This window comes from Heptranchias perlo, chromosome 6, assembly GCF_035084215.1.
Source record: "Heptranchias perlo isolate sHepPer1 chromosome 6, sHepPer1.hap1, whole genome shotgun sequence".
NCBI lineage: Eukaryota > Metazoa > Chordata > Chondrichthyes > Hexanchiformes > Hexanchidae > Heptranchias > Heptranchias perlo.
In genome coordinates this window covers 108,982,813-108,995,893 of record NC_090330.1, presented here as the reverse complement: position 1 = coordinate 108,995,893, position 13,081 = coordinate 108,982,813, and the positions used below count along the sequence as shown (strand labels likewise).

The 13,081-nt window shown below is 43.3% G+C and overlaps 1 protein-coding gene across 1 annotated transcript in view; it reads right to left on the bottom strand.

The window, feature by feature from the left end:
* pcca (propionyl-CoA carboxylase subunit alpha) overlaps positions 1–13,081 on the bottom strand; it is a 313,585-nt gene that overhangs the window by 17,718 nt on the left and 282,786 nt on the right. The window contains exon 22 of the mRNA XM_067986601.1: positions 3,629–3,769. Coding sequence (XP_067842702.1) covers positions 3,629–3,769 — 141 coding nt within the window. The remainder of the gene's footprint in view (positions 1–3,628; positions 3,770–13,081) is intronic.

Sequence of the window (13,081 nt, the reverse complement as noted above, 5' to 3'; positions counted from 1 at the left end):
CAAAAGGAAAAATTTGCGGGGCTGTGGGGAAAGAGCAGGGGGGTGGGACTAATTGGATAGCTCTTTCAAAGAGCCGGCACAGGCACGATGGGCCGAATGGCCTCCTTCTGTGCTGTAAGATTCTATGTGATCCGGAAACTCCTCATCGTCCTAGATGTTGTAGAGTTGGTCCTCAAGCTCGCGCCTTTGAGGTCGTGGGTTCAAGTCCCACTCCAGAGACTTGAGCACATAATCCAGGCTGACACTCCCAATTGCAGTGCTGTCGGAGGTGCCGTCTTTCGGATGAGATGTTAAACCGAGGCCCTGTCTACCCTCTCAGGTGGACGCAAAAGATCCAATGGCATGGTTCGAAGAAGAGCAGGGCAGTTCTCCCCGGTGTCCTGGCTAATATTTATTTCTCAACCAACATCACTAAAAAACAAATTATCTGGTCATTATCTCATTGCTGTTTGTGGGACCTTGCTGTGCGCAAATTGGCTGCTGCGTTTCTTACATTACAACAGTGACTACACTTCAAAAAGTATTTCATTGGCTGTAAAGTGCTTTGGGACATCCTGAGGTTGTGAAAGGCGCTATATAAATGCAAGTTCTTTCTTTTTTTCTCTTTTCACCATGATCCTCTCGGACTGGTCTATTGTTACCTGGCTGTTCCTTCTTGAATGGAGGTGTTACATTCACAACCTTTCAATCCTTTGGTACAACTTCCATATCCAAGGATGCTTGAAAGATTATGGTTAGAGCCTCTATTATTTCCTCTCTTTATCTTTCTATGATACACGCCATCGGGTCTCAGTGAACTTGCCACTTTGAGTTCCACCGACTTTTTCCAATACTGCCGTATCTACAGTTATCCTGTCCAGTTGCTTTGCTTCCTGCCCTTCTATCCTTTCATCCCCACCACCATAATATTCTATGAAAATTGAAACAAAGTACTCATTTAGCATTTCTGCCATGCCTTCATCTTCCATGTGTAGATTCCTCTTCTGACCTTTAATCAGCCGATCCTTTCCTTAACTTCTTGCGATTATAATCCTTTATTATTTCCCTTTGTTATCTACCAGTCTTTCTTCATACGCCCTCTAAGCCGCTGTAATCTCCTTACTTCTCCATATTTTCTATATTCAGCTTGATTTTCTGTTGTATTATTGACTCTAGAACTGTCTTATGCCACTAAGTCTAATTTTAATGTTTCTATTCACCCAAGGAACTCTAGCTTTAATTGTACTCCATTTGCTCCTTTGAATGTTCCACCCCCTTTAGATGAAAGTATTTGTGCTTACAGTAACGTTTTATTTTTTTCAAACATCTGCATAGTGCTTCTCTTGTAAAAGAACATCCCAGAGTGCTTTTGCATGGAGAGATATGGACACGGAACAAGAAGTAAAGGAATTCGGGGGGGAAGGGGGAAGAGATGGTCAAAAAAGATAGGGCTCCAGGAGGTTTTTGAAAGGAGAGATGGCAAAGCGAGGTGATTTTGGAAAGAATTCCAGGGGTTTAGTAACTGGAACATCAACCTCTGACGATGGAAGTGGAGGAGACAGGGAACGTGCAGTAGGCTGGAGGGGGCTGCATATCGTGACACCACTATTCCCGGCCACAATGGAGATGATTGGGTAATTCTCCCGTCAATCACACCTGGAGACCGCACTGCTGTAAATGACTGGGATTGATTTTAGGCACATCATTTGTATTATGTGACTATCGTCCACTCACTGCATTTTGCTGGAGAAATCATCCTGCTTTTATCGGGAGACATAATCACCCTGCTTCAGTCATGAGGTCCGTTTGCTGTGGTTCTTGGAGATTCTTTTTAAGTAGACTCTGTAGACTGTTTGCTGTAGTGCGCTATTTAAGTAGACTCTGTTTGCTGAGTAAATAGACTTTCTTTGCTGTAAAATAGACTGTTTGCTGTGAGTCCTGTCGTAAGACCCGCCCCGTCACCAACTCATTATTGACACAGTGGTGTGCTGGGATTTACAGCTGGAAAAAGAAATTCCCCAAACAAAGTGGGATGAGGCAGTGGAGGGATTTCAGAAGGTGGATTAGGTCTTGAAGTTGACTCGCTGTGGCGTAAGTGAGCCTTTGGATCTGGGAGAGGGCATTGGCAAGAAGGTTGAAGGTGAAGAATTCTGAATTGGTTTATGAAGGCTGGAGGCAAGAATCATAGAATGATACAACACGGAATGAGGCCATTCGGCCCATCGCGCGTGTGCCGGCTCTTTGAAAAAGCTATCCAAATAATCCCATTCCCCCTGCTCTTTCCCTGTAGTCCTGCAAATCTTTCCCCTTCAAGTATTTATTCAATTTCCTTTTGAAAGTTATTATTGAATCTGCTTCCACCGCCCTTTCAGGAAGTGCATTCCAGATCATAACTCATTGTAAAAAATGTTTCCTCATCTTCCCTCTGGTTCTTTTACCATTACCTTGAATCTGTTTCCTCTGGTTATCGATCCTCCTGCCACTGGAAACAGTTTCTCCTTATTTACTCTCTCAAAACCCTTCATGATTTTGACCACCTCTATCAAATCTCCCCTTAGTCTCCTCTGCTCTGAGGAGAACAATCCCAGCTTCTCCCGTCTCTCCACATAATTGAAGTCCCGCATCCCTGGTACCATTCTAGTAAATCTCCTCTGCACCCTCTCCAGAGCCTTGACATCCTTCCTAAAGTGCGATGCCCAGAATTGGACACAATACTCCAGCTGAGGCCTAGCCAGTGTTTTATAAAGAAGTCTGGTGAAGAGAACATTGGAGAAATCAATCGTCACGGTGATGAAGCTGTGGATAAGGTTGTTTTTTTACGAGCGGGGGAGGTGAGGTAAGATGTAAGCAGATAAAGTTCCGTAGGTGGAGGGTAACAATCTTGGCGATGGGACTGATTGTGGAATAAAAGGCTCAGTTCAGGCACAGAGAGAAGGCCTAAATTGTGCACCATTGGGTTCAGATTGAACGAGCAGACAAGGAGGTTGATGCAGTTTGTAACCACAAAGCAGCAGGATCATTGGGAGGATTAGAGGAAGCAGTGTTAAAAGTTACAGCACGTCAAGCACAAAGTAATATTCAAAAACATAACCTAGAAATATATTCTGCTAAAAGTTCGGAATCTCAATGCTAATCGTTTATTAAATGAGACGGCATGAACGTTTGTGCGCTCAGGTCATTGCGACACGCAAAATGGTCACAAGTTAATGTATTCACATGGACTATTAATAGTACCATAATCAAGGGACTACTCAAAGCTCTATTCACGGGCAATGGTACAAGTTGCCTATTCGTTTAGTTACCCAGATATGAGCAACTTGGAGATGCTTCTCCACGTTTAAGAGGCTAGCTGATGTGTTTTAACCCAAGATATAATAAATTTGCTAAATTATTCAGAAATATAACTATAATTGAGCATTGATTCTTACCTATTATAAATAAACATGTTAAATATGTAATAACAGTTGTGGTGGGGCACAGAAATGTAAATTTAGTGAGTTCTAAGTGTAGCCATGTAAAATCTTCTGGTCCAGTGAGAAAGAAAATCCGGTAAAGATTAATAGTTTGGCTTTCAACATCAGATGCATATCAAGAACAACCATGTAAGACAGTCGGTGTAACAAATGGAAAATATTGCATTAACTCTTACCTCATCTCCAACTGCAACTGCTATAGTGACAACTGCCCCAGGCATTGGCGATTTCAGGATATTACTGGTGTCTTCCGGCACTTTCTCAAGCATGAACTTATTCAGTTCTGCTGCTAGCTTGGTCAGTACTTGGACTTTGTACTAAAAATAAAGAATATGTACACTTTAAACTTTTAAAATCAGTTTATGCAATTAAAATGAGCAAGCTAAGATTGTGTCTTCAATCTCTGAGATAACTACTTGTGTCTGAAATATTGCCAAGGTAAGTTCACTCCAGACATGTGAAGTTTACCCTTGTAACTACTGCCCAATAAACAAGTACCATCCCTAGCTCAGTGGTAGCACTCTCACCTCTTGCGGGTTCAAGTCCCACTGCAGAGACTTGAGCACAAAATCCAGGCTGACACTCCCAGTGCAGTACTGAGGGAGTGCCGTCTTTCAGATCAGACTTTAAACCGAGGCCCCGACTGCACTCTCAGGTGGACATAAAAGATCCCATGGCATTATTTCAAAGAAGAGCAGGGGAGTTCTCCTCGGTGTCCTGGCCAATATTTATCCCTCAACCAACACCTAAAACTAATTATCCAGTCATTATCACATTGCTGTTTGTGGGATCTTGCTGTGTGCAAATTGGCTGCCGTGTTCCCTACATTACAACAGTGAACACACTTCAAAAGTACTTCATTGGCTGTAAAGCGCTTTGGGAAGTCTTGAGGTTATGAAAGGCGCTGTATAAATGCAATTCTTTCTTTTAAATACAGAATGGCAGAATAGGGTGTTTGCACAGCCCTCTCTACAGGAGATGTAGCACAAGAGGGAAAGGAAAGAAAAACAGAAATCAACCAGAATTGTCTATTGGTAACAAAACACTAATTTCTACCGGGATCATAAATTCTAAAGATTGACAGAAATGCTTTGACTTCCCTCCCAAAGATATAGAAAGTCAACCTATTCTGTTCGTAAGTGCTTATTATCCTGATGTAAAATATGTTCTAAGATGCAGAAAAGGAACCACCTGTGTGAAAGACAATCTCATAATCTAATCACAGTCCCAGCTATGCAATTACAATTCAGACTTTGACCTATATCACGAGGCCAGCTGAATTCAGTTACAAAGATGGTTATTACTGACAGATTTCACCATATCTAATTTGAACAAAATATATATTAAACCGCACTCTTAATCAATTCCTGGAGTTCCTAGCATATAAAAAAAGCACTGAGCCACAATCATAGAATCATACAGCACAGAAGGTGGCCATTCGGCCCATCATGTCTGTGCTGGCTCTTTGAAAGAGCGATCCAATTAGTCCCACTCCCCCTGCTTTTTCCCCGTAGCCCTGCGAATTTTTTCCTTTTCAAGTATTTATCCAATTCCCTTTTGAAAGTTATTACTGAATTTGCTTCCACCGCCCTTTCAGGCAGCGCATTCCAGATCATAACAACTCGCTGCCTAAAAAAATATTCTTCTCAAATCAGTGGATAAATTAATTCTGAAACTTTCAAAAGTGATGACTACCCTTTTTGAATTTTCCCAATTCAGCTCCTTAATAAGGAGATAAATGACTCCAGAGAAGATGATCTTCTCTGGAGGATTAGTGCGTTTAGCTTGCAATTCAAATTAGATTCCGGTAGATGGCAGCAGTCACTGCTCAAAGTTTGCCTGGACTCCAGTTAACGTGTAAAATGTGGAGGGGTAAGAATTGAGGAAAGATAGCCAAATGTCCTTCTAATTACTATATTATTTCCTTTATACTTCTTTCTCCACTCCCTTGGCTTCGACCAAAGTGCGAGGATCCCATCAGCATCCTCAGTCAGCGCAGGACTAAAACAGTTAGCAGACGACTCTTGCCATAACAGCAGTGCAATTCCTTTTCTGATTCAACAAGAGACAACCCTGTGAGATTAACAAAGGTTTCGCTCTCTTTCTCCCTCCTTCCCCCTCCCCCCACCGCCTGCACGCACAAGATGACCCGACGAGACTGAAAAACATTCTCTGCTCTTCTCTGTCCCTCCTCTTTGAGATCAAGTGTTTACAACGGTTGAAATTTCAATAGGCGAACACTACACAAACTTTAATAAAAAAACTATTTTCAATATATTAATTGTTACGCATGTGATTTTCTTTCGATTCCGATCCATCTGCTGGTGGTGGTAATTTACGCTGAGTGCTCCCCGCAGGGGCTGTGAAACCACATCCCACTATGGAAGATCACCTCCTGTATCTCATCTAAGTAGCCATTCTTCATGTGTGAGTCATGGAATAGGATCACGCAGCACAAAAGGAGGCCACTCGGCCCATCGTGCCTGTGCCGGCTCTTTGAAAGAGCTATCCAATTAGTCCCACTCACCTGCTCTTTCCCCATAGCCCTGCAAATTTTTCTTTGAAATGTAGTCACTGTTACAATATTGGGAAAAGCTGCAGCCAATTTGTGCACAGAAAGGTCCCACCGTTTGCAATGAGATAAATGAGTAGATAATCTGTTTTTAATGGTGTTGGTTGAGGGATAAATATCTTCCAGGACTCCCCTGCTCTTCTTCGAATAGTAACATGGAATCTTTTAGGTCCACCTGAGAGGGCAAACGGGGCCTCATTTTAACGTTCGCATCTGAAAGACGGCACCTCTGACAACGCAGCTCTGAAATGTCAGCCTGGATTGTTTGCTCAAATCTCTGAAAAGGTGATACACATACCAGCAATAATTAAGATATGAATGTTAGATTTGATGGCCACGCTTTATGAAGTAACTAAATTTAATTTCAATACTGCTAGAAACGGTTGGTTAAATAGTTGTTAATTTACAAAAACACACTCTGTAAATTGTGCTGTCACTCTAATTAATGAGAAGCCAGGAGGCAACATTTTGGCGAGATCCAAAGAATTTACTAAAGATGCACTAACTGCAATTTCACAGTCTTAAATACTGGTTTGTCAAGATTTGAAAAAAAAAAGATAAAGGATCATTTTGCAGATTCACTGTCAACACTACAGATGCAATGATCATTTGATAACTGGGAACTAGGGCTGTGGTAGGCTCAATACAGCTGTAGGCACATTTCTTCAGTGTGGGAAATCGACCAAGAGAAGTCACACTTCAAAATGACACCCAGCATAATCAGATTATTGTTAAGTGCAAAACACTACATTTTATATCAAAAATATGCTAATCCATCTCTTCTTATGCCCACTAGGATACAGTTGACATAAAACAATGTTAAAAGACATAAATAAATGACAAGAGACCACTGACTAAACTGTAAAACATTCTTGCATAGGAAAACAAAACACTAGTAACTTTTGCAAAGTTGGCAGGTTTGATTTTCTGTGTGCTGCTGAATATTTAAAACTCGACAACAAAAAATAAGCTATTAGAATCATAGAATCCTACAGCACAGAAGGAGGCCATTCGGCCCATCGTGCCCGTGCCGGCTCTTTGAAAGAGCTATCCAATTAATCCCACTCCTCCTGCTCTTCCCCCATAGCCCTGCAATTTTTCCCCTTCAAGTATTTATCCAATTCCCTTTTGAAAGTTATTATTGAATCTGCTTTCACTGTCCTTTTAAGCAGTGCATTCCAGATCATCACAACTCGCTGTGTACAAAAACATCTCATCTCTCCTCTGGTTCTTTTGGCAATTACCTTAAATCGGAGTCCTCTGGTTACGGACCCTCCTGCCAGTGGAAACAGTTTCTCCCTGTGTACTCTATCAAAACCCCTCATAAGTTTTTACCAAGAGAAAATTATTTTTTGAAAGGCTGTTACTTTTTATACTTCTTGATGTTTTATACTTCCTGATGTTTTATACTTCCTGGTTGTGACAACAGTTACAGGAAGTAGTACATTCTGCCCTCCTCCCAGAGGGAGACTGCCTCAATTCCCAACTGAAAAGATGGATAGGAATGTACTCCATAAGTGTTACAATTCTGGCATACGCAACATTAAATGTCGGCACATTGATAAACTACCCACTCCAAATCGAAACACCTTTCATTTAAAAGCTGCCTGATGCGGGTGTAGGATGGCACTATGGACTAGAACTCCAACTTAGCCCAGACTACTGGGGTGAAAGTCTCCATTTGTCTGTAGACTGTAACAACAACTTGCATTTATACAGTGCCTTTAACACAGTAAAATGCCCCAAGGTGCTTCACAGGAGCGATTATCAAACAAAATCTGACACCGAGCCACGTAAGGAGAAATTAGGAGAGGTGACCAAAAGCTTGGTCAAAGAGGTAGGGCTTAAGGAGCGTCTTAAAGGAGGAGAGAGGGGTAAAAAGGTGGAGAGGTTTAGGGAGGGAATTCCAGAGCTTAGGGCCTAGGCAGCTGATGGCACGGCCGTCAACGGTGGAGCGATGAAAATAGGGGATGTGCAAGAGGCCAGAATTGGAGGATGCCAGAGATATCGGAGGGTTGCAGGGCTGAAGGAGGTTACAGAGATAGGGAGGGGCGAGGATCAGAATTTTAAGGGTCTCAAGTGAAATGAGTTTGCAAAGTTGTTAGTCCAGCTCAAAATGAACATAGATGCACAACATAAAACTGTGCACAACCTGTTATTAATTGGCATTCATTAAATGGGGACCCACACCGAGTTAATTTCCAACTTTATTACCTGGACAGTAACCTAGGCTAGTGTACTGTGATCCCTCGGCAATACTCAAGAAGGCTATTCCTCCCTCACGAAGCAATAACTAAGTGGTGCCAACTGTCAGGCAGCTGTGGGCACATCTCATAAGAGATATCTCTTCAGCTAAGACTGGAGCCCACGGCACTGTTTTGAAGAAGAGCAGGGGAGTTAAGAACATAAGAAATAGGAGCTGGAGCACGAGCAGGAGTAGGTCATCTGGCCCCTCGAGCCTGCTCCGCCATTCAATCAGATCATGGCTGATCTTCGACCTCAACTCCATTTTCCTGCACCATCCCCATATCCCTTGATACCTTTAATATCTAGAAATCTATCGATCTCTGTTTTGAATGTACTCAATGACTGAGCCTCCACAGTCCTCTGGGGTAGAGAATTCCAAAGATTCACCACCCTCTGAGTGAAGAAATTTCTCCTCATCTCAGTCCTAAATGGCCTACCCTTTATTCTGAGACTGTGACCCCTGGTTCTAGACTCCCCAGCCAGAGGAAACATCCTCCCTGCATCTACCCTGTCGAGCCCTGTAAGAATTTTGTATATTTCAATGAGATCAGCTCTCGTTCTTCTAACCTCTAGAGAATACAGGCCCAGTCTACTCAGTCTCTCCTCATACGACAATCCCGCCATCCCAGGAATCAGTCTGGTGAACCTTCATTGCACTCCCTCCCCAGAGTCCAGGCCGACATTTATCCCTCAACCAACATCACTAAAAAAAACAGATTACCCGGTTATTTACCTCACTGCTGTTTGTGGGACCTTGCTGTGTGCAAATTGGCTGCCGCGTTTCCTACATTACAACAGTGACTACATTTAAATAATGAATCTGATCCACCAGACAAACTGGATTTTGTATAAATATTTAAAATATTTTATCCAACTATAAATTATTAAAAAATGGCACACTCTTTCAATATCAAACTGAATTACATTAAGAACTCTTCTCAGTTTAAACCTTGAAACCCTGCCAAATAACAAATAAGTATTTACTCCAGTGATTTAATGCAAAGACGAAGTTAACTATGACTAAGTCTATTATGGACGCAGGTCATGTCTCTGTACCATCTGTTGCTGCATCACACACAGAAGTTGGATCATCAGTGGCACAGTTGTCGAGTTACATAACGAACAAAGCTATCAGATGAATATCTGGGCATCCCAAGAAATCCTCTTTGTGTCAACTTTATTTCACATGCTGATTGAGCAAATTCTTCATTCTCAAATCCTGTACGATTTACCTCGTGGCTGGTTGCGTGACCTTGCTGAGTGCTGATTGGGTGCTGCTTTTCCCGACAATGTAACAGTGACTACACTTCAAAGGAAAAGTTTGCAGGGCAATGGGGAAAGAGCAGGGGGGGGGGGCGGTGGGACTAATTGGATGGCTCTTTCAAAGGGCCGATGGGCTGAATGGCCTCCTTCTGTGCTGTAGATTCTATGATTAAAGGTTTGTTCACCTGAAGAAAAAAACGCTGTAAACAACTGAAGTTTCTGACTTCTTCAATTCTAGTTAGACGATGATGTTTGCTGCAAAGCTGAACGTGCCGCTAAATAATACAGCGAAAATCCTTACTTCAAATCTTTAGTGTTCTACTGTTCATAGTCTTGCCTTTATGTTGATATCAGTTATGCGTCTTCACAAGCCCTTTCTGATGAAAGGTCATCGACCTGAAACATTAACTCTGTTTCTCTCTCCACAGATGCTGCCTGACCCGCTGAGTGTTTCCAGCATTTTCTGTTTTTATTTCAGATTTCCAGTATTTCGCTTTTGTTTTGCCCATTACCTCTAAGGGGCTGCTTTATTTCTTTCAGAATAAAATGCAATTAAGAAACTACTGAATAGTTGAACAACATTATTTTTAAAATGCTATTCGAGCAGAGGGGAATAGCCACTCAGTTATTTGCTCCATTGTTAACTCTTTACTCTCCCTCATAAGACTACACAAGTCTGGTGGTGGACAGTACAAATATATTGAGAACTGATCTACTCAAAGCACATATCCTCTTTTTGTAGGTAGGATAAAATGATGATGTTTGATAAATTATAAGGACAACTCCAAGAAGCAATGTGGCAATTATTATCCAAGGCGATTTTCTACAAAACTGGGGGCCATAAATATAAGATAGTCATTAATAAATCCAATAGGGAATTCAGGAGAAGTTCTTCACCCAGAGAGTGGTGAGTGGTTGAGGCGAATAGCATAGATGCATTTAAGGGAAGCTAGATAAGTACATGAGGGAGAAAGGAATAGAAAGTTATGCTGATAGGGTGAGATGAAGTAGGGAGGGAGGAGGCTCATGTGGAGCATAAACACTGGCACAGGCCAGTTGGGCCAAATGGCCTGTTTCTGTGCTGTACATTCTATGTAATTCTTCAAACTGGCACTGGTTAGCAAAAGTTCTCTCCCTGCCAAATTATAGAATTTTACAGCACAGAATGAGGCCATATAGCTTGTCACACCTGTGAATTTATTTGCCTATCCATGGTTGTCCTGAGGAGGTGGTGCACACTGACAACAATGCTACAGACTTTCACAATAACTGATGGGCAAAGTGGATCACACTTACCTCTCTGCCCCTCTCTCTTCCTTTAAGACACTCCTTAAAACTTACCTATTTAACCAAGCTTTTGGTCACCTCTCCTAATGTCTCCTTCTTTGGCTCAGTGTCAATTTCTGTTTGATTACCCTCCTGTGAAGCGCCCTGGGACGTTTTACTACGTTAAAGGCGCTATATAAATGCAAGTTGTATTTGAAGGAATGGCGAAATACGTCTTAAGTCAGTATGGAGGGGAACTTGGAGGCGATGGTGTTTCCATGCACCTACTGCTCTTGCCCTTCTAGGTGTTGGGGGTCGTGGGTTTGGGAGGTGCTGCTGAAGAAGCCTCGACGAGTTGCTGTACTGCATCCTGTAGATAGTCCACACTGCAACCATGGTGCGCCGGCAATGTTTGGACCAAGGCAGTAATGAGGTCTGGAGCCAAGTGGTCCTGGCAGAATCCAAACTTTTTAAAAAGTCATTCTCGGGATGCAGGCGTCGCTGGCAAGGCCGGCATTTATTGCCCATCCCTAGTTATCCTTGAGAAGGTGGTGGTGAGCCTTCTTCTTGAACTGCTGCAGTCCATGTGGTGAAGGAGCTCCCATAAGAACATAAGAAATAGGATCATGGCTCATCTTTGACCTCAATTCCACTTTCCCATCCGATCTCCATATCACTGGATTCCCCTAGAGTCTAAAAATCTATCGATCTCAGCCTTGAATATACTCAATACAGTTGGGTCGGGAGTTCCAAGATTTTAACCGAGCGACAAAGTATGGTGATATATGTCCAAGTCAGGATGGTCTGTGATGGGCAGGTAATGGTGTTCCCATGTACCTGCTGCCCTTGTCCTTCTAGGTGGTGAAGATCGTGGGTTTGGGAGATGCTGTCGAAGAAGCCTTGATAAGTTGCTGCAGTGCATCTTGTAGATGATACACACTGCAGCCACGGTTCGCCAGTGATGGAGGGAGTGGATGTTTCGGCTTTGGGTGAAATGGGAATCAAGCGGGCTGCTTTGTCCTGGATGGCGTTGAGCTTCTTGAGTGCTGTTAGAGTTGCCCCCATCCAGGCAAGTGGAGAGTATTCCATCACACTCCTGACCTGTGCCTTGTAAAAGGTGGAGAGGCTTTGGGGAGTTAGGAGGTGAGTCACTCGCCGCAGAATACCCAGCCTCTGACCTGCCACAGTACTTATGTGGCTGGTCCAGTTCAGTTTCTGGTCAATAGTCAGACCCTGGTTATTGATGGTAGGGGATTTGGCAATGGTAACACCATGGAATGTCAAGGGGAGGTGGTTAGACTCTCTCTTGTTGGAGATGGTATTGCCTGGCACTTAAGTAGCAAGTAACATTTGTGCAACTTATCAGCCCAAGCCTGGATGTTGTCCAGGTCTTGTTTCATGCAGGCATGGACTGCCCTGAGGAACTCCTGCAGCAATGTCTTGGGGCTGAGATGATTGGCCTCCAACAACCGCTACCATCTTCCTTTGAGCTCGTTGTGACTCCAGCCATTGGAGAGTTTTTCCCCTGATCCCCATTGACCAATTTTACTGGGGCTCCTTGGTGCTACACTCTGTCAAATGCTGCCTTGATGTCAAGGGCGGTCACTCTCACTTCGCCTCTGGCATTCAGCTCTTTTGTCCATGTTTGGACCAAGGCTGTAATGAGGTCTGGAGCCGAGTGGTCCTGGCGCAACCCAAACTGAGCTTCGGTGAGCAGGTTATTGGTGAAAATGATCACTTTGCTGACGATTGAGAGTAGACTGATGGGGCGGAAATTGGTCAGATTGGATTTGTCCTGCTTTTTGTGGACAGGACATACCTGAGAAATTTTTCACATTGTTGGATAGATGCCAGTACTGAAGCTGTACTGGAACAGCGCGGCTAGTTCTGGAGCACAAGTCTTCAGCACTGCAGCCAGGATATTGCAGGGACCCGAAGCCTTTGCTGTGTCCAGTACACTCAACCGTTTCTTGATATCACATGAAGTGAATGGAACTGGCTGAAGACAGGCATCTGCAATGGTGGGGACTTCAGGAGGAGGCTGAGACGGGTCATCCACTTGGCTGCTCTGGCTGAAGATGGTTGCAAACGCTTCAGCCTTGTCTTTTTCACTCACGTGCTGGGCTCCATCACCAGTGAGGATGGAGATGTTCCTGGAGCCTCCTTCTCCAGTTAGCTGCCTAATTTTCCACCACCATTCATGACTGGATGTGGTAGGATTGCAGAACTTTGACCTGATCCGTTGGTTGTGGGATTGCTTAGCTCTGTCTATAGCATGCTG